This window comes from Schistocerca piceifrons, chromosome 5 (genome assembly GCF_021461385.2).
Source record: "Schistocerca piceifrons isolate TAMUIC-IGC-003096 chromosome 5, iqSchPice1.1, whole genome shotgun sequence".
NCBI lineage: Eukaryota > Metazoa > Arthropoda > Insecta > Orthoptera > Acrididae > Schistocerca > Schistocerca piceifrons.
Window position 1 is genome coordinate 390726311 of NC_060142.1, and position 22579 is coordinate 390748889.

The 22579-nt window shown below is 42.3% G+C and overlaps 1 protein-coding gene across 1 annotated transcript in view; it reads left to right on the forward strand.

The window, feature by feature from the left end:
- Positions 1 to 22579, forward strand: part of LOC124799020 (cytochrome P450 6k1-like) — a 74261-nt gene that overhangs the window by 44102 nt on the left and 7580 nt on the right. Inside the window, exon 6 of the mRNA XM_047262557.1 lies at positions 10207 to 10458. Within this exon, the coding sequence (XP_047118513.1) occupies positions 10207 to 10458 (252 nt within the window). The remainder of the gene's footprint in view (positions 1 to 10206; positions 10459 to 22579) is intronic.

Sequence of the window (22579 nt, forward strand, 5' to 3'; positions counted from 1 at the left end):
TAGGGTCAGTATTGCCTAACGTGTTCCAACATTTCTACGGAGTCCAAACTGATCTTCCCTCAGGTGGGCTTCTACCAGTTTTTCCATTAGTCTGTAAGGAATTCGTGTTAGTGTTTTGCAGCCGTGACTTATTAAACTGATAGTTCGGTAATTTTCACATCTCTCAGCACCTGCTTTCTTTGGGATTGGAATTATTATTAATGAAGTCTGAGGTTATTTCGCCTGTGTCATACATCTTGCTCACCAGATGGTAGAGTTTTGTCAGGGCTGGCTCTTCCAAGGCTATCAGTAGTTCTAATGAAATGTTGTCTACTCCCGGGGCCTTATTTCGACTTAGATCTTTCCGTGCTCTGTCAAACTCTTCACGCAGTATCATATCTCCCATTTCATCTCATATACATCCTCTTCCATTTCCATAATATTGTCCTCAAGTACATCCCTCTTGTATAGACACTCTTATACTCCTTCCACCTTTCTGCTTTCCCTTCTTTGCTTAGAACTGGGTTTCCATCTGAGCTCTTGATATTCATATAAGTGGTTCTCTTTTCTCCAAAGGTCTCTTTAATTTTCCTGTAGGCAGTATCTATCTTATCCCTAGTGATATATGCCTCTGCAGCCTTACATTTGTCCTCTAGCCATCCCCGATTAGCCATTTTGCACTTCCTATCGAGCTCATTTTTGAGACGTTTGTATTCCTTTTTGCCTGCTTTATTTACTGCATTTTTATATTTTCTCTTTTCATCAATTAAATTCAATATTTCTTCTGTTACCCAAGGATTTCTACTCTCTCGTCGTTTTACCTACTTGATCCTCTGCTGCCTTTACTATTTCATCTCTCAAAGCTACCCATTCTTCTTCTACTGTATGTCTTTCCCCCATTCTTGTCCATCGTTCCCTAAAGCTCTCCCTGAAATTCTCTACAACCTCTGGTTCTGGTAGTTTATCCAGGTCCCATCTCCTTAAATTCCCACCTTTTTGCAGTTTCTTCAGGTTTAATCTATAGTTCATAACCAATAGATTGTGGTCAGAGTCCACATCTGCCCCTGGAAATGTCTTACAATTTAAAACCTGGTTCCTAAATCTCTGTTTTACCATTAATTAATCTGTCTGAAACCTTCCAGTATCTCCAGGCCGCCTCCATTTATACAACCTTCTTTTATGATTCTTGAACCAAGTGTTAGCTATGATTAAGTTACGCTCTGTGGAAAATTCTACCAGGCGGCTACCTCTTTCATTCCTTACCCCCATTCCATATTCACTTACTACGTTTCCTCCTCTTCCTTTTCCTACTATCAAATTCCAGTCACCCATGACTATTAAATTTTCGTCTCCCTTCACTATCTGAATAATTTCTTTTATCTTGTCATATATTTCATCAATCTCTACGGAGCTAGTTGGCATATAGACTTGTACTAATGTGGTAGACGAATGCTTCGTATCTATCTTGGCCACCATAATGCGTTCACTATGCTGCTTGTAGTAGCTTACCCGCATTCCTATTTTTTATTCGTTATTAAACCTACTCTTGCATTACCCCTATTTGATTTTGTATTTACAACCTTGTATTCGATGTAATACTAAAATTACTTTGATAAAAATCTGAAATAAAAACTACGTAGCTTACGTAATATGTATGATATGTTGAGTTAATGAATTACATGATAAATTACAATAGCTAATTGTGCATCGAAGGAAAATGAATTGAGCAAAATACACCAAACTTTGGAGACAAGTTTCAGGGGCACAACTGAACAAGATAACGTTGTCTTAAGCAAAGATATTATTACAAACAAGTACAATATTACAAATTAGACGCATGATGAGACGAAGCTGATAAGTGAAACAACTGTAATTATATAAGGGTGATCAAAAAGTAATGCCTGCTGTGTCATAAAAAATTTAATAATGAACAAATAAGAGCGGAATTATAGCCTGGATTCTCCTCTATACAACACTACCATTCTACATAGTAACCACACATTTATACACATTTGCGCGATCGTTGAACCCAGGCATCGAAACCAGTTTGGAAACATTCAGGGTTTTGCTCTTTGACCCATTTTTCTCAGAATGTTTTTAATGCTGTTGTTACTGAACTGTAACGTGTCTGTCTCCTCGAATCACTTCATCAGCACGTCCTCGATAGGTATCTGAGACAGCTGTGCGTTTTATCTGCGTCGTCCGTTTTTCTGTGACCAAACATTTTCCCACAATACCGCACTTTGCTCGTGTTCATTACTGCGTCCCCATACGATTTTCTCATAGATGGGATAAATAACTTTACGATCATGCTTGAAGAAGCGAAACCCTCAATTTCTCCAAACTGGATTAGGTGGCTAGTTAGTCTTCCACCTCCGCAAACTCAAGTCTGTTAGAATTTTGTTACGGGAGGAAGACTGTGGTCCAAGGTTGGTGTTGGGAGCGGCGGAACAGAAGATGTGGACCTATTGAATTTTAGGAAATGTAATTTGAAAATCAAAATGCGGCATTCGCTCTGTGCTGTATGATTGAATGACTATAGGTTCCGCACATAATAATCAGTAATAACTGACATTGTAAATTAGTAGTAAAATCACACCAATGCCGGAACGGTTCCACATTGAAGTGTTGAGTCTTCCCTGCTAGAAATGATGAAAAATAAAACTCATGACACAATAAATAATGAAATTAAACATGTGAAATCGTTAACTGACAATAAAACAGCACTTACTTCCTTCAAAATAAGTTATTGTATCGTAAAAGTACTACAGCAATACCACACGATCCTTGCATGTCAAAATCTGAAGGCAGACAGACCAGTGCGAACAGACATGCTTCTCTTACCTGCGATCAAAAAATTTGAAGGCTGCACTTTCTTTTATTACATAGGTAATACAAATATAAAATCGACTCTGTGGTAGCAATCTACATACCTATGTTTTACACAAAACAGGTTTTTTTTTTATAATGAGCCTTACACCAGATTCAACGATGATGCAGATGTGTAGAAATGCATGGAGACTATGTTTAATCGTAGCGTTATGTGCAATTGAGGCTATGATCTGTACTAATTCCGGTCTTACACATTCATTATTAAAGTATAGGAAGACTAAAGCAAGCTGGTGCAAATGGATGTAGGTGGCAGCAGTTACATAGAGACGAAGAGATTTGAACGTAACATAGTGTCATGAAGAGCTGCATCAAACCAGTCTTCCAACAGGAGAACACAACAACAACAAGCGCTACGTAATTCTGTAACACTTAATTATTAGCTGTCCTTCAGTTTGTGCTTGTGTATGCTTGGGCAAAAGTAATTCAAGACATTGTAGCCGTACTGGCAGGTAGGGCTAATGGATAGGTTCGAGTGACTGAGTTTGAGTTAACAGAACAATAATATTACGTTTATTTCCATCATAAGTGTAATAAAACAGAGTAGTTTACAGACACGATTTAAATAGGCTTCAAACGAGTAAACCTAGCATGCACCAAATTTTAAACGTCACAGGCTTCCTGGGCACAAAATACTTAACAGTGCCAGAGAAGTTTTAAAAAACCAGTTAACAATAATGAAAATAGCGCATCAAAAAAAAAATAGCAGCGTAGTAGAAAACAGTTAAATCAAGTGAATAATCATACAGCAGATTTAAAAACCGCATTTCAAAATTTCAATAGGATCCTGAAGGTCAAGTGTTTAAGATGCACAACTGAATAAACTGAGAACAGTAGCTTCCCTTTTGGAAGGAGCATCGACATTGGGTGTCAATAGATTCTCAATAACGTTTACCTCGGTACAAGACAATTTGCCCGCCTCCAAACCTACAGTGTACATGAAAATCAGCAACGCATTTGGCGACTGCGAGTTGTGTTTTTTTATCATAATTTCATCATCATCATCGACATGCAAGTCGCCTAACGTGGCGTCAACTGAAAAGACTTGCGACTCGGCAGCCAGTTCAGTATCAGGCACGAATCATAGCAATCATTTATCAACATCAACAGAGGAATATGACGAATCAAGGGTTATGGCTGGTCTCGTTAGCATACTCAGTTATAACAGTCTGCATTTAAGAATTTAGTAAACAGTCTCTTTGGGAATTCACTTTTATAGTATCTGTTATAAGGTCCACATCGAAAAGTTTAACTAATCATTCACTCTGGCCAGTCACAGTACTCAATCAGTTATGGTAGTTTGTAGTTAATCATTATGTTTCTATGAGCGTTAGCAAAATATCAACTTACAGTACCTGCGGTGCAGTACAGCTAGCCACAGTCATGTACTGGTCGTGCCACTCCGTCCCGTGTCCAAAATAATAGAATACACAGGCACAATGGGGAGACGTGGGTTTCAACACTCCAAGTGTGCAGTCTGCCCACTAGGACACGAGATAGCTCCCCTGCGATCGCCCGTCACCTACTAGGGCTGTTGATAAAACAACAATATATCGATACTTTCTTCAAATGTGTAAATGCGTGTGACCAAACTGCTGAGGTCATCGGTCCCTAGACTTACACACTACGTAAACTAACTGATGCTGAGAACAAAACACACACCCATGCCCGAGGGAGGACTCGAACCTCCGGAGGGAGGGGAAGCGCACTCCCCGGCATGACGACTAACCGCGCGGCCACTCCCCGCGGCAATACCGTATTTTCATTAAAAATATCGATATGTATCGGCCTTATTCTCCTGCCCACGATATATCGATATACCGATTTCAAACCTGCAATATCGAGTGCCGATATTTTTATTTTATATTACATTCTTTTTCACAATTTTTGGTAAATATTTGAAGTTGTTCTTTTGAAATTGTAGTATAACATAATTTTACTTTCACTCTGTGAAGGACTCTTATTACTTTTTGAGCCGATCTTTCTCTTTGCCTGTGTGCAGCATGTATATGTGACACGAAAGGAAAAGTCAGATTACACTGGGGGGGGGGGGGGGGGGGGGTGAGTGGAATTAGATTTCCGATGTGAATAAATATCACACCAGTTGCGTTACAAAAAAAAAAAAAAAAAAAATTTAACGCAACTAGTGTACTATTTCTTCACATATGCGTCTTCAAAAATGGTTGCTAAAAATGTTGAACAAGAATTTAAATGACAAGATTGGTCTTTGTAGTGGGCAGAGACGTACAAATATGAGGGCAGATGCTGACGTAATCGGCGTTCGGCGTTGCCAACAGAAATTGCAGCCTTTAGCTTCACCACGTAATTTTGACACTACAGTTGCTAGGTCACTGGCGTTGGGGAAATGAAAAAACAGGGAAGTGGACATAGGTGTTGTGGACAAATGCGGTATATAACGGGACTGAATGGGGGACCTTTTATTGTGCCACTGACATTCAGTTACCATTGTTAGCAAAGTGGTTACCGTCAATCGTGAAACTGCATCGTTTTCCTTTCAGTTCTTGCTGTAAGGGGGATAGGCAGGCTGCGAGCTTGTTGATGTCCTCGAATATCTAATAATAAATCAATATCAAATACACAGCTCTAAAACCAGCACTATACTCTCAGGCGCTATAAAAACTGGTATAGGCAGGCGTATTCAAATACAGAGATATGTAAATAGGCAGAATATCGCGCTGCGGTCGGCAACGTCTATATGAGACAAGTGTCTGGCGCAATTGTTAAGTCGGTTACTGCTGCTAAAATGGCAGGTTATCAAGATTTAAATGAGTTTGAACGAGGTGTTATAGTCGGCCCACGAGTATGGGACACAGCATCTCCGAGGTAGCGATGAAGTGGGGATTTTCCCGTACGACCATTTCACGAGTGCAAGTGTACCGTGAATATCAGGAATCCAGTAAAACATCAAATCTCTCCCACATCGCTGCGGCCGGAGAAAGATCCTGCAAGAACGGGACCAACGACGACTGAAGAGTATCGTTCAGCGTGACAGAAGTGCAACCCTTCCGCAAATTGTTGCAGATTTCAATGCTGGGCCATCCACAAGTGTCAGCGTGCGGAACATTCAACAAAACATCATCGATATGGGCTTTCCGAGACGAAGGTCCACTCGTGTACCCTTGACGACTGTACGACACAAAGCTTTACGCCTCGCCTAGGCCCGTCATCACTGACATTGGACTGTTGATGACTGGAAGCATGTTGCCTCGTCGGACGAGTCTGTTTCAAATTCCATCGAGCGAGTGGTTGTGTATAGTTATGCAGACAGCCTCATGAATCCATAGACGCTGCATGTCAGCGGGGCAGTGCTCAAGCTGGTCAAGGCTCTGTAATGGTGTGGGGCGTGTGCAGCTGGAGTGGTATGATACGTCTACTTACGACTCTGACAGGTGACACATGCGTAAGCATGCTGTCTGATCACCTGCATCCATTCATGTCCATTGTGCATTCTGACGGACATCGGCAATTCCAGCAGGACAATGAGACACGCCACACATCCAGAATTGCTACAGAGTGGCTCCAGGAACACTCTTATGAGTTTAAACACTTCCGCAGGCCACCTAACTACCCAGAGCATATCTGAGATGCCTTGCAACGTGCTGTTCAGAAGAGATCTCCACTCCCTCGTATTCTTTCGGATTTATAGACTGCCTGCAGGATTCATGGTGTCAATTTCCTCCAGCGCTACTTTAGACATTAGTCGAGTCCATGCCACGTCGTGTTGCGGCACTTCTGCGTGCTCGCGGGGGCCCTACACGATATTAGGCAGGTGTACCAGTTTTTTTGTCTCTTCAGTGTATTTATAATGTGCAGCCGATATTTATATATTGTAGTGTTTTGGGATATTTGTAAACATCCGAACATACCATTGGGAAGCCGTCGACAAGAGATGCTCGTGAGTAAGTTGAATAAGGATAAACGTAGTGGGAAAGGGAAGCTGTGTGTTTTTCTTTCTTGTATGCAGTGAATGTGGAGCAGTGGTGGAGCCGGCGAGAAGGGGACCAGTAAAAATGGTATTGCAACCACTGGTCGTCCGGGAGTCATTTGGGCCATGGTGCAGCAAGTTCCTGAATACCAGAGCCATGAAGTAAACGAAGCACCAACAAGAGCGTAATGAACAACATGAACTACTGAACAGCAGTAGTTTTTTTATCTGTGCTTTGTTTGCTCTCTGAGGTGCTAAAGGACGCATGTACGGACGTTTTTGAATGTACTCAAGAGAGTGCTGAACCGTCAATTAGGGCGGTTCACAAACAACAACTCAAGTACACATATTATTCCAAAAACGTTATCGTGGAAGTCGGGACCAGGAGGTGCTGGTGAAATATCACACACTGCTAAGTTTATCTTTTTATTTTAAAAGGCTTTCCCAATAATAAATTTTTAAGTCTGGCATTTTAAAAAAATTTCAAAAACAATTTCGAATAGCTGACAAATTTTCTTTATGAAAAGGAGATGCCAGGTAGGACGTTAACAACTTCCCAGTAGTAATATATATATATAAGACAACAATTAAAAAATACTCTTTTAAATAGCTGGCAAATTTTCTCTATGCAAAGGATATTATTGCAAGGTATGACGTTAACAACTTCCCAATAGTAAGATTTTAAAGGAGAACAATTGCTTTAAAAAATCACCTTAGAGTAGCTAGTTTGTACTAAAGCTAAAATAGTTGTCTCTCGCCAGTTAAATAACTTATATTACACTTGTCAGTTCTTACAAGGTAAATGTGAATAAGCCAGCACACAAACTTTCACATTAAAGGCAGTTCCCCAAAAAAATTCCCTTAGCTCGGTGAGGGAGTGACACGTGTAAAGGGGCCCAAATCACAATAGGCGGAATAGTTATTGGTGGTCTATAGGACCACAGCAGATCAGCCCCAAAACTTCCATTACAAGCCACCACCTCCCCGAGTTACCCAAAACTAGAAGATGTAGCAAGACTCTGAACCACAGAGACACGCGACACCGACCCTAAATCACCCAATCGACGTGTGAACGAAACGGCCTGACCAAGAAGAAATTACCACACTCCCGCGGACAGGCAAACGAAAACTGTGGTGGAAAGATTCCAAGAAAACCATTGGTGAAGAAACTCATACACTTCACTAGAACTCAAAAAGCCCTTTATATATAAAACAGTACTCAACTTCTCACACTCCACAACAGCGCTGGGGACACGTTGCACTTCCAAATGCTCGTCAGAGCCAACCGCTGCCAGTGGTTTCAATGGCCGATAAGAAGACATACGGTCCTGCACCACGGCTTCTAAGCTTCATAAGCTACGAACATGCGGGTAAGGCATATTTAGCCTCTGACAGCCAAGAGGTCGGGCAAAGAACGTGGCGAGCAGTTGACGACCCCCAATAACAGGGCCCCCCTCGCGCCACCACCTCTCTCGGTCACCGGCCAGTACATCCTCCTCGATCGTCTCGTGGCCGTACACTTGATCCACCTCCCGCCAAAGAGCAATAGCGATCCAAACGGCGCGCTAAACCGAAAGCGCCACCGCAAACACTAGACGCGAAGCGAAAGGACTCCGCCTGGCGCGCTTTTCGAAGAGCCGGACACAACTACAGCTCAAGTGGTATTACCGTAGCAATTGTTTGTTATGTTGTTAAAAGAAATAGTGAAAATGTTGGGTAAAATATACTCCTATTTGTGAGAAGTGTGGCTATTTATTTAGTAGCGCAGTAGAGAGAACTTGCGGAAGCATTGCAGGAATCTTCACCACAGTTGGATCGACAGGGAGGTGGCACGGAAGGTTCCGGGCCGCCAAACAACTACTCTAAGAAGAGTGGATAAACGTAATACTACTTTCATCTGGCGGTGTATTAGGGTCGGCAAAATATTGTCCAGTTATATCGGCCAGGGACGCAACTTCCCGCTAGTGCTGGTATAAGACCGACCACAAAACCTACAAAATATACACCCCAATAGGCAGGTAAGTCGATATTTTTTTCGTCGATTTGTCGATACATTTCCTCGATATATTGTGGCCGAGCGGTTCTAGGCATTTCAGTCCGGAACCGCACTGCTGCTACGGTCGCAGGTTCGAATCCTGCCTCGGGCATGGAGGTGTGTCACGTCCTTAGGTTAGTTAGGTTTAAGTGGTTCTACTTGTAGGGGACTGATGACCTCAGATGATAAGTCCCATACTGCTAATGGCCATTTCAACCATTTGAACCTCGATATATTGAGAGCAGATAATGATATCTTTTTAAATATCGATGTATCGGATTCCGGACATTTTTAAAAATATCAGAAGTTGAAAGGTGGCTACACTGAGTCACAGCGCCAGAGATTGCGCCAAAGAGTATTATTCCGCCGCCTTCACTGGCAGTAGTAGTTCAGAGGTTGCGGTGGGCAGTTGTAGTTCAGAGGTTGCCGTGGGCAGTGCTTGTTGAGAGGATGTCGAGAGCTGTACTAGTATAGAGCATGTCGTGTGCAGTTGTTCCTCTGCTGGCCGAGAGCGTTGATGCTGTTCGGTTGGTGTAACGTATATATGGAAGATGTTGCAATGATCACAGTGTATTTTTCATCAATATATATGGAGGTAACAAAAATTTTTTTATTTCAAATTTCCTAAATAACAATGCCTCTTGGTCACAGGTTCAGTCAACAACGCATCTGGCTCGTGATCATGCATTACACTGTAACTCTGGTTTCTATGTGCAATTATAGTATTTCTGGTTTTTCAATTAGTTCATTGTAAATGGTGTTTAAAACATCTAGTCGTATTGAGGAAGAACCGTGCCAGATACGTGTACGTTGAATCACACACAGAACAGTTACACTTGTGCTTTGTTGTTTCTTAGCTTTTATAGTTACTGGGGACTTAATTAATCAATTTTGTTAACGGAAATTTCCCTTCATTCTTTATTGTTATTTTATGCAGTCAGATTGCGTACTAATACTAGTCAGGGCCAACCGGTTGCGAGACTTCGCAACCGGACACACAGCTACTAAAATTATTGTATTCGTTTTTAATAATTAAGCCCCCATGCAAAGTCATGTCCTCTATCGTCGCTGGGCTCGGAGCAAACTTCGCTACAGTCGGCCGTCCCTCCAAAATCTATAAATTCGCCACCCAGCTCACACTGCTCTTTCCCATTTTCGCCTCTCAGGGATGGCAGATAATACACCTTCCGCCAGAGGGGTATAACAAAGCCATTCAGCGACTTATCGACACGGAGCAGTGCCAACCCCTGCATGAAATGGAGAAAGTGTCAGCCTTATGCCAACATTTATTATTGTGGACCTGACTGTACGCCTTAATGACGAGGCCTTTACTGGTGACCGCCTGTCTGTTCCTCAGAGACGCTGCGGAAGTACCCGCCCGTGGAGACGGTGACGCGCGTGACCAACGGCGAGTTCCGGGTGCCGGGCTTCTCGGCGACGCTGCCGCGCGGCACGCTCGTGCTGGTGTCCGTGCTGGGCCTGCACCGCGACCCCGCCTACTTCCCAGACCCAGACCGCTTCGACCCCGACCGCTTCCGCGAAGACGTCCGCAGGCGCCGCCATCCCTACGTCTACCTGCCTTTCGGCGCAGGGCCACGGGCTTGCTTCGGTAAGCTGAAGACCCTTCTTCGGACACGAAACGTCTTCTATTTCGGAATACACTAGTTACAAATGATAGTAGCCACTGTGGAGTCGTACCTTTGGACACACCGAAATTACAATCGAAATCAGTTGTAGTTGCCACACACTTCTTTATTACAAATACATTGCTCATAATACATTCAGAGTAACCATAGTTACAACAAAGCTTGTCTTATAGAACACCAAAATCTTTTAAGATATCTTCCACACATCGTTTTTTTTTTCAACCACTTGCATTAATTAAAACCCTGTCCATGGGTCCATAATTAATTCAACATGACTGACAAATGAACCACACCTACTTCATCACTTACATGAAAACTCTTATCTATCTTTTAGCTCATCCAAGTTCGGAATTCAACAGACATTAATGTTTTACGGCTTCTTTGGCCAACTCTTCATAATTTAAACACAATATACATAAAAGCATGCTCGTAAAATATGACTACATAATTATCACAGTTAAAAGTTCTGAGTTCAGCAAACACCAAAATTTTAAGGTTTACTTAGCCAACTCTTCATTAACTAATACAATGTTCATAAAATCCTGATCCATAAAATATGACTAACATGACTAACTCACACCAAAGTTCTGAGCTCAACAAGCCCCAAAATTTTTAAAGTTTACTCGTCCAACTTCAGATTAATTAGAACAATACTGCTTGCATATACCACGTTCGTATGATCTTAGTACATGACTATAACGAGAAGATCTTTCCAAGAGAAACTTAATAGGGGCCGCTTCCACTCTACATGAGAATTAGTGATGGATTCGAGCACCCCAAAAGATTTTAGCCAAAACAAGAAATCCACGGGACAGGAAATTAAATAAAAAGGTACTTAACTGTGCACTGCGATTGAGTTTCAGAAACCATAACTCTCTACCGAAAGGATCGAATTACAGGACAGCTGCAACAAAACCCGAGACGTGGGAGGGGGCAGGGCCTTAAATATCACTCTGCCACCGTGGTAGTCCGATCCCAGCTTGCTCGCGTCAAGCATGTCAGTTATCTGCAACACAAAACACACCAGCGGCAGACAATATTCTGAGGCATGAGATACCAATCCTGACTGCACAACTAGTTATCAATATCTTGCGACGATATACTCCACAAATGAAACCAAGAGAATTAACCTCCGTGACTTACTTGCGCAGTCAAGGCTCTTAAAATCTGGTTAGCCAATCCCTTAAAACCATCACTAAAATAATGGCATAAAAGTTAGAATAGCATGAATAATCTCGGCGCACATTTAAAGGCCAGACTAAAATAATGACGTAACAGGCAGAATAGGAAAAATATTTCAGCGCAGCTTGGAACGCCGAACACAGACTTACGCAGATCTTCGTTACACTTGTAGCTACGTGTTTAGCCATGCTTCGTGTCTATTTGGTGGGCGTCGTTACACTTCCTTAACTGCCTCAAGTTATCAAGTGACAACACCAATTTCAATGATAAGCTACTGGAACAATTCCAAACGGTTTTTAGTACACTGGAATATTTAGTTAATATGAACACCACCCACCGAAGCAACTCGACGACTCCAATTCGTTCGGCCTGTGTAACTTGTAACCAACTCGACGGAACTTGTCCTCCCAACCTCCAGGAAGTCCCCATCATCATGGCCAGAAGATTTGCATTGTAACGGTTAAGGGGATACGGAATCGGATTTTGGGTTAAAAAATCGAATTTTTTTTTATTGGCGTATTATATCCTGCCATGTTTCCTCTTTAAAATGACGTATCATACATAGCTCTACTACAATTATAACTATTTTATTTTTATATATTTGTGGGATCGGGTATTGCGCTTTAGTTATACACGTCTCTCGTGGCTGACCATGAACTTTTTGGCAGTACCTTTAAAGTGACATGAATTCAAATATCCCGGTTTCCAGCGACTATTTATACACTAGTTGCCCGAAAATGTTTCTGTCTGGTTTCCTCAAGTTACTCTTTGACTTTGTGGCGGGACTGTTTTGTAAACAGTGTGATATAAGAAAGTAGTTGTTGTTGAGTTATTTCGTATTTAGTGCTTCATTTTTCGCAGTGAAAATGCCTAGAGCTAAAGCAAAAGTATTTAAAAAGCGTGTGAACTGGCAAAAGAAAAGAAATAATGATTCATTAGCAAAGCAAAGCAGTTTATCATCATCACTGTTGGAAAATGTGAATCCACTTATTACTGATTTGCCGAACGAACTTACACCAAATGAAAACAGTGCTTCTCATAAAAAACTAAGAGATTTGGAAGAGAAATATAATTTACTTGATAGAGGGAATGAAGTTTTTGAACTCATTGATACGAATATATTGTGTGAAGCTCTTGAAAACAGTTTGTGCTGTAAAAAATGTCATGGAAACGTTTCTCTGAAAGTAGAATCCCATGTTGGCCTGGCTGCCCAGTTTAATTTAATATGCAGTGTTTGTAAATACAGCTGTAAGTTTCCAAGTTCGGTTTCAGTAACTGTAAATAATGGATACAAGAAAACTGAACTTTATAGTGTAAATATTAGGTTAGTTTATGGATTGCGAGCAATTGGTAAGGGCAAAGCAGCTGGTGATATGCTATGTGGTGTTCTAAATCTTCCAAGTGCACCTTCAAAGTTTGAAGCTTACAATTATGTACTAGGATCTGCAGTTGAAGATGTAGCACAGAAGTCAATGCAGGTTGCTGTGGAAGAAGCAGTGGAAGAAAATGACGGCAGTCGTGACCTCACAGTGGCGTTTGATGGCACGTGGCAGAAAAGGGGCCACACCTCCAACAATGGTGTTGTAACAGCAACTAGTGTTGATACTGGCAAGGTTATTGATGTTGCAATAATGTCTAAATACTGTAGGTGCACAGGCAGGCTGAAAAATGAACTCAGTGATGACTGTATTGCTAATTATTATGGTAGTAGTGGTGGCATGGAGGTTGCTGGGGTGAAGAAAATTTTTCATCGCTCTTCACAGTGGTATAATGTTCGCTATGTCAAATATCTGGGAGATGGTGACTCTAAAGCATTCAAAGAAGTTTTGGAAAGCAAACCATATGGGAACAGTGTAAATATAAGCAAACTTGAATGTATAGGACATGTGCAGAAGAGAATGGGTGCCAGGCTGAGAAGGTTAAAATCAGTTATGAAAGGGAAAAAACTAGATGATGGGAAAACCTTGGATGGCAGAGGAAGATTGACTGATTCCATAATAGACCACATTCAGAACTGCTATGGCCTTGCAATCAGGCAAAATACAGGCAATCTTGAAGAAATGAGGAGAGCTATATGGGCTTTATATTTCCACACCGCATCCACGGATGAGCATCCACAACATGGTTTGTGCCCCAAAGGTGAAAACAGCTGGTGTAAACACAATAGGGGACTAACAACAGGAGAGAAATACATTCACCACCACAGTCTACCATCAGCCATCATGGCAGAAATAAAGCCCATTTTCAGAGATCTGGCTGACAGAAGTCTTCTGATGAAATGTCTTCACGGAAAAACGCAGAACCCCAACGAGTGCTTGAATAGTGTGATATGGCATCGTCTCCCAAAAACAGTGTTTGTCGGAATTAATACACTACATTTTGGTGTGTATGATGCTGTGGCAACCTTCAATCTTGGAAATATAACTAAATGCCAGGTCCTTCAAAAGTTGGGTATGTGTGTTGGTTCCCGTACGGTACGTGCTATGTTCTTTTTAGATCAGCACAGACTAAGGCATGCTGATAATATAATCAAGACATTAGTGAAAAAAGCAAGACAGGTGCAGAGGGGTGCCAAAAGAAGACTTGAAGATGATTATGAAGACTGTGAAGGGGGTATTAGCTACGGATCAGAAATGTTTTAATCTTCTTTCTCCGTTTCCCGTAAGTTTACTTTTTACTTCATCTAGGAACATTATCTCAGGTACTGGTCAACCTAGAAGTCTGAAATTTTTATGACGTAGTGACATAGGTCCCTATTACATACTGAAACAACGATTTTTTAATTACTTGATTTACAAAAGACTTAGGGGTGATAGTCTAGTAAAAAGCGATGGAAAAAATTTACTTAAAAATAAATGTACAATATCTCTGTAAGAAAATACTTTGACAATAAACTGTTGTTTCAGTATTGTTGTAACATATGAATGCACATACAGTAAAATTTTTACCTCTCTGTCTCCAGTAGTTTGTGAGAAAATGTTCCCTATAGTAGGCATATATTAACATTGCGGGGATAGGTGATTCCGTATCCCCTTAAACTCGCAATAGTGGCTGGTCACGCTCCTTCGTCATGCCCACTCGGCCTCTAGCCGTGCTGCATACAAACACAGTCCCAAGTCATTCCGCCTCACACCGCGCATACCCGCACACCAGCCACCAACAGAGCGCGCGTACTGCAGTTAAAATCGACCGCCGCCAAAGATGTGAAGAAGACATATAAGCATCTAAGTCAACTCAACGATGAGAAGACAATCGATGGAAACTGGCGCCAGCAACGCACCAGCTCAGCCACAGTACGAGGGGCGTTCAGTAATCAATACAACACATTTTTTTCTGAAAGCAGGTTAGTTTTATACAGGATTCCAATACACCAAGTTATTCCCCACTCTTTTGGCTACAAAATCCCGTTTTGCAATATAATCTACGTTCAGTGCGACGACCTTACACCACCTTACTAGGAGGGCCCGTATGCATGCGTGGTACCACTCCACTCCACATTCGTGTGGTACACATGCAGTTTATAATTACAGGTATATGAAATCAGTAATACTACATATAACAAGAATATGAAAGCTACATATAAAACTAACTAAATGTCAATATATAGGTTCCTAATCCGTATAAGAGCTGTATCATCAGCTTTTCATGAGGGCGCTCCAACACCCCTGGTAGGAATTCAAGGGGCACTCATCTGTAATGTGCTTGATTGTCTCGTTCGGAGCCCCACAGCCACAAACCGGAGACTCTGTAGCACCCCATTTGTAAAGAGAGTCTCCGCACTCGGCCATGCCTAGTGATATATCTGTTCAATTCGACCTACCGTTTTCTGTCAAGGTCTGTACCATAGTATCACAGTTATACTTTTGGAACCACTCAAGCTACATCTACATCTACGTCTACATGGATGCTCTGCAAATCACATTTAAGTGCCTGGCAGAGGGTTCATCTTACCACCTTCACAATTCTCTATTATTCCAATCTCGTATAGCGCGGGGAAAGAATGAACACCTATATCTTTCCGTACGATCTCTGATTTCCCTTATTTTATCGTGGTGATCGTTCCTCCCATGTAGGTCGGTGTCACCAAAATATTTTCGAATTCGGAGGAGAAAGTTTGTGACTGGAATTTCGTGAGAAGATTCAGTCGCAACGAAAAACGCCTTTCTTTTAATGATGTCCGGCCCAAATCCTGTGTCATTTCTGTGACACTCTCTCCCATATTCCGCGATAATACAGAACGTGCTGCCTTTCTTTAGACTTTTGCGATGTACTCCGTCAGTCCTATCTGGTAAGAATCCCACACCGCGCAGCTGTATTCTAAAAGAGGACGGACAAACGTAGTGTAGGCAGTCTCCTTACTAGGTCTCTTACATTTTCTAAGTGTCCTGCCAATAAAACGCAGTCTTTGGTTAGCCTTCCCCACAACATTTTCTATGTGTTCCTTCCAATTTAAGTTGTTCGTAATTGTAATACCTAGGTATTTAGTTCAATTTACGACTTTCATATTAGAGTGATTTATCGTGTAACGAAAGTTTAACGAGTTCCTTTTTGAACTCATGTGGATGACCTCACACTTTTCGTTATTTAGGGTCAACTCCCACTTTTCACAGCATTCAGATATCTTTTCTAAATCGTTTTGCAGTTTGTTTTCATCTTCTGAAGACTTTATTAGTCGATAAACGACAGCGTCATCTGCAAACAACGGTAGACGGCTGCTCAGATTGTCTCCCAAATCGTTTATATAGATACCGAAAAGCAAAGGTCCTATAACACTGCCTTGGGAATTTTCAGTTAGTTGACATCTGTTGTCCCACAGGTCTCTCATCCTGGTATTACTGGAATGTAGCTGTTCTGCTTGTCGTAATGGTGGGTTTCTTGAACGGAGTCTATTTCGTCGTAAACTTGGTATGTCCTCCTGTAGGTTCTCCTGTAGCTTACGGTATTTCTTAAGCAAGGTCTCGCTTCTGCGGATTGTGGGTGGATACATGTTGTTCAGCAGAGGAAGCCAATAAGTCGGTGATGATCGGATTGCCCCAGTTATTAACCGCATAGTTTGGTTCAATTGGACGACGATCCAGTTGGCGTGGCAGCTGTTTAGCGACACTGGGTCATAATACTTGGCTGCTGAGCAGACCAACGGAATCGATTATGTGCGCAAGGTACCTGCTGAAGCTACCCATGTCAATCCACACAATTTTTGAATAATATTGATACGGGTTTTAATGTTGGCAGCAGTGTTTTCGAGATGTTTTCTATATGAAAGGGTGCAGTCAAGGATGACACCAAGGTACTTAGGGTACTTGTTATGGCAAAGAGTGTTTCTATTAAGTTTCACTCTGAACTCCGCATTACCTTTTTTGTCTGTCAGGTGGAATGTACATACTTCAGTTTTACTTGTATTCGGTTTAAATCGCCACTTTCTAAAATAAGCACTCATAACGGTTAGATCTTCTGTGAGAATTGTCTCCGCTCGTCCATGATCCTTGGTTCTACAAGCAAGAGCGATATTGTCTGCTAGCAGAATTTTGTTGACCTGGTATTGGGGAGATCGGAGATACATAGGTTGAATAATAGAGTGGCTAAGATGGATCCCTGTGGTTAACCATTACATAATTTCCTCTCCTTGCTCACATTTTCTCCCAAGTAAACACCGAAATATATATTGTCTATCATGGTGTTGATGAGAGTTACAGTTTTTAGGCATCTTTTTTTTTTTTAGTAATTTGTGTATCATCTCTTCTCTCCAGACTGCGTCGTATGCCGCGGTTAGGTCTACGAACGCGACAAATGTCTGCACGTTTCCTTGGAAGCCAGCCTCTATGAAAGTTGTTAGAGCCTGTACCTGGTCGTAGAAACTTCTCTGTGGCCTGAAACCCGCTTTCTCAACTGGGATATGTTCCAGAATGAAGCCGCTAATACTACTATAGATGCACTAACAACCTCGGCGTAATCCACGTACTGCTTTCCGCGGAGTGCGTACTTCATAGGGCCAAACAGATGGAAGTCGGAAGGTGCGAGATACGTGTTGTAGGGTGGATGTGGAAGAATAGTCCAATGAGATTTGTTAGCTCCTCTCTGGTGTGCAGACTAGCGTGAGGCCTCCCTTTGTCATGGAGAAGGAGAAGTTCATTTGCGTTTATGTGGTGACAAACAAGCTGCAGTCGTTTCTTCGATTTCCCGCCGGTAGCACAATACACTTCAGATTTGATCGTTGCACCATGAGGGAGGACATCAGACAGAATAATTTCCTTCGGCGTCCCAGAAGACCGACACTATGACTTTACCGGCTGAGAGTGCGGCTTTGAACTTTTTCTTCGGAGAAGAGGTGGTGCCACACCATGGATTGCCCTTTTGTTTCAGGTTCGAAGTAGCGAACCCATGTTTCGTCGGCTGTGACGATGTTCGACAAAAACTATCACGATCAACCTCATAGAGCACATGCAATTCTGCAAAGTTGATCGTCCGTTTCCCTGTTCGGCGGTAGGGAACTCAGCAGGCACACACCTTTGCATACCTCAACTGATCGACGAGTGTGCCAGTACTACCAACAGCGACGCCCAGTTGCGCAGGGAGGTGTTCGATTGCGATCCGTCGGTCACCTCGAATGAGTGTGTCCGCACGTTCAAATTGCAGGACTCAGAGCTGTGTGCGACTTGTCGGCACGCGGAAGATTGAACATATTTACCCAACTTTCTTGTGATGATGACAAACACCTCGCCAGACGACTCACCGTGCTTTTGTTCCCTGCCAGGTCTCTATAGACAGTCAGCAGGCACCTATTAATATTTCCGATGCTGTGGTTTCCCAACAAAAGAAACTCAGTGACAGCTCTCTGCTTGGAACGCACCTCCGTTACAGACGCCATGTTGAAGGCAACGTATTGTGTCTCCACCTCCAGGAATTCTATGAAACTGTAGGGGCTGAAGCAGGAATACTCCACGAACTCCCACAGCAAATTCCGCATTTTTTCAACTCATACTAACCGAGACAAAAAATTTGTTGGGTTACTCACTGAACGCCCCTCATATAACTGGATCCGATATTGCTTATAGACTTACCGCTAGGATTACACATGCCAGGGCAGCATACCTTAGTACTATGTAATCTAACAGTTATTTTCTTACTCGAGATCGGCCTACTACGAATTACGTAAGTACCTACTTCTGATTTAACTTCCAAGTTTTCCAATAATTTTTGTTCCTATAATCTTCATCAACGGGATTACTCTGCTATTCACAATAAAGTGCCTGGAAGAGGGTTGAATGAACCACCTTCAAGCTGTCTATCTACCGTTCCACTCTCGAACGGCGAGCAGGAAAAACACTTAAATTTTTCTGTTCGAACCTTGATTTCTCTTATTTTATTGTGATGGTCATTTCTCCCTATGTAGGTGGGTGCCAGCAGAATGATTTCGCAATGGAGGAGAAAACTAGTGATTGAAATTTCATGAGAAGTTCCCGTCGCAACGAAATTCGCCTTTGTTTTAATGATTGCCACTTCAATTCACGTAACATGTCTGTGATACTATCTCCCCTATTTCGCGATAATACAAAACGAGCTGCCCTTCTTTGTACTTTTTCGATGTCATCCGTCAGCACCCACGTGCTGCGGATCCCACACCGCACAGCAATACACCAGAATAGGGCGGACAAGCGTGTTGTAAGCAGTCTCTTTAATAGACCTGTTGCACCTTCTAAATGTTCTGCCAATGAATCGTGCGCAGTCTTTGGTTTGCTCTGCCCACAACATTATCTACATGATCAGTCCAATTTAGGTTATTTGTAATTGTAATCCCTAAGTATTTTGTTGAATTTACAGCCTGCAGATTTGTGTAATTTATCGCGTAATCGAAATTTAGCTGATTTCTTTTAGTACTCATGTGAATAACGTCACACGTTCTTTTATTCATGGTGAATTGCCACTTTTCGCACCATACAGATATCTTACCTAAATCATTTTGCAATTCGTTTTGGTCATCTGATGACTTTACAAGACGGTAAATGACAGTATCATCAACAAACAATCTAAGATGGCTACTCAGATTGTCTCCTATATCGTTAGTATAGATCAAGAACAATAGAGGGCCTGTAACACTTCCTTGGGGAACGCCGGCTATTACTTCTGTTTTACTCGATGACTTTCCGTCTATTACTACGAACTGTGACCTGGCTGACAGGAAATCACGAACCCAGTCGCAAAACTGAGGGGATATTCCACGCGCACACAGTTTGGTTAGAGGACGCTTTTGTGGAAGATGTTGAAAGCCTTCTGGAAATCTAAAAATATGGAATCAATCGATATCCCCTGTCGATAGCACTCTTTACTTCATGAGTATAAAGAGATAGTTGTGTTTTACAAGAATGAAGTTTTATGAATCCGTGCTGACTATGTGTTAATAAATCGTTTTCTTCGAGGTAGTTCATAATCTTCGAACATAGTATATGTTCCAAAACTCTACTGCAAATCGACGTTAGTGATATGGACCTGTAATTCAGCGGATTACTCCTATTAACCTTTTTGGGTATTAGTGTGACTTGAGCAATTTTCCAGTTTTTAGGTACGAAACTTTCCTTGAGCGAGCGGTTGTATATAACTGCTAAACACGGAGCTATTGTATCAGCAAACTCTGAAAGGAACCTGACTGGTATACAATCTTGACTGGAGGCCTTGCCTTTATTAAGTGATTTGAGCTGCTTTGCTACACCGAGGATATCTACTCTTATGTTTCTCATCTTGGCAGTTGTTCTTGATTGGAATTCAGAAATACTAACTTCGCTTTCTTTGGTGAAGGAGTTTCGGGAAACCTTGCAGTCTTTACCATTTCTGCTAGTCGCCCGAAACCAGAGAGAATGTCATCTGATCCAAAGCGACACACGTCGTTGGCACCGACATAGGCCACCACCTGCAGTTGGCTGCACTCTGTACTCTTCATGGCATCTGGAAGCACCCTTTCGACATCTGGAATAATTCCTCTCGGTATGCACACCAACTACTAGGCAGCCAAGTTCATAAGGGGCCCTATTACGCGCCTAACGTTGGAGCTCCCAACTATCAATAAACCCAGCCTCTGTGATTGGCCAGATCTTGCAGGCTGAGAGGTTTCCTCTGAAACAGAACAGGCGACTGCATCTGGCTGAGCGACAGTGATAAAGGGCATAGCTGTCTCAGATCCTAATGAGAGTGGTAAACTCTCTTTGAATGCCCAGACCTTGTGGGCCGAGAAGCTTCCTCTGGAACAGTGTGGACGACTGCATCCGGCTTAGAGACTTCCTCAGCCACAGATAACGCCCGAAACTTGTTCGTCAAACGAACTGGGGAGGCCCTACTATCGGCCCCTCAGAAAGTCTTTCGCTGCCTGCCAGACTTTGGAATGATCTCCCACTCGACCACAGGTGAGGGGTCAGCCTCAGTGCAGGCAGTATCCGGGGCGGCCACAGCAGTGGACCGATTGGGTGACATGTGGGACGTGCTCGATGTCCCTCCCATCCTTGCATCTGACCCCCTCACAGTGATGCCACTTGGCAGCAGCCTCAAGCTGTGTGACAGAAGCCAACACTACCTGGAGCTGTGAGCGAAGGGTCAACAACTCACAGCAATCACAGTTTCTATCCATTACTGAATTCGCTCCTGTTTGAATCTCATAAAAATATGTAATAAACGAACGGTGCACTCGCCTTATTAGCAGCAGGAACTCGCGGTGCTCACTGATGGTCTAACCGACACATAGTGCTGTTGTTTCCGAACTTCTCACGACTTTACTATAGTTTCCTTTTTGGTTTCCTCTGAAGATGGGTACCTTAAAGATCTTTTCGAAACGGATCTCTGTTCATAATGTCATTTACTTCACTCTTCAACTCTTTCATATCACTTCTGATTCTATGCAGTCACTTGCACTACAGAGATTATTCTCCAGTTGACGTATATAAAAATTCTCTTGCATATCTTATTTTCATTCGCAGGAACCAGATGGCCATAAAACATCATTTTACGTTTTCTCATCGCTACATTTATATGTTCAGTTTTTCTGTACACATCCTTGTTACTCCTATTCTGGTATTCATTTTTCTGTTTTGTTGACCCCATAGTTCTTTAGGATTTTCTGCTCTTTCTGCTCCATATTTTCTATTTCTCCCGTCTTTTTTGAAATCGATGCATTTGCCTTCATATAAATATTCAGGTTTTTTACTGTAAAACGGTACCGTAATTATGCTTGAGAGGCAATATATCTCTTATTGTTCATATCTTAAGTTCAGCGAAAAGCCTTTTCCACCTTCTTTGCCCAGAGTTTCTTAGCTTCCCAGTCACGGCCGTTCTTCTTTATTACTTCACCAAGCTATTCATACTGTTTTTGATCCACTGTGTTTTCCAGAATGATGAAATCACCCAGGGAAAGCCACGAAAACGTTCTTGAAACAATAACACTCCCACCTGTTTGCAGGGTGTATGCTTTCAGACGTTTCACAACGATGAAACATAAAACCTTCATTCATGTAAAAAGTCCACCTGTCGCCACTCAGCGGACGTCCAATTGCGGTACTGACGCGCAGATTTCAGCCTTCGTCGCCGATGCACAGCAGTCAGCATGGATGCACGAACCAAGCGCCTGTTGCCGTACAGCAACATTCGCTTGACGGTTGTTGAGGAGACAGTGTTGCTAGGCCCTTGGTTCATTTGGACGTTCAGTTGCTCAGCAGTTGCTCATGTATGTACCGAAGTATCCTCTACTCTGTTCGATTGTGTCCTTGAAAGGATGATCTGAGAATGCGAAGAATAACTTAGAAAGTGTGGAGTAAATAACCAGATGCAATCAAATATACGGGGCAACTAAGACGGACCCCCCAAACATATCCAGAGTGAATCAGTATGTCGAGCTATGCTTTTCGCCAAGTAATAACGGACAAC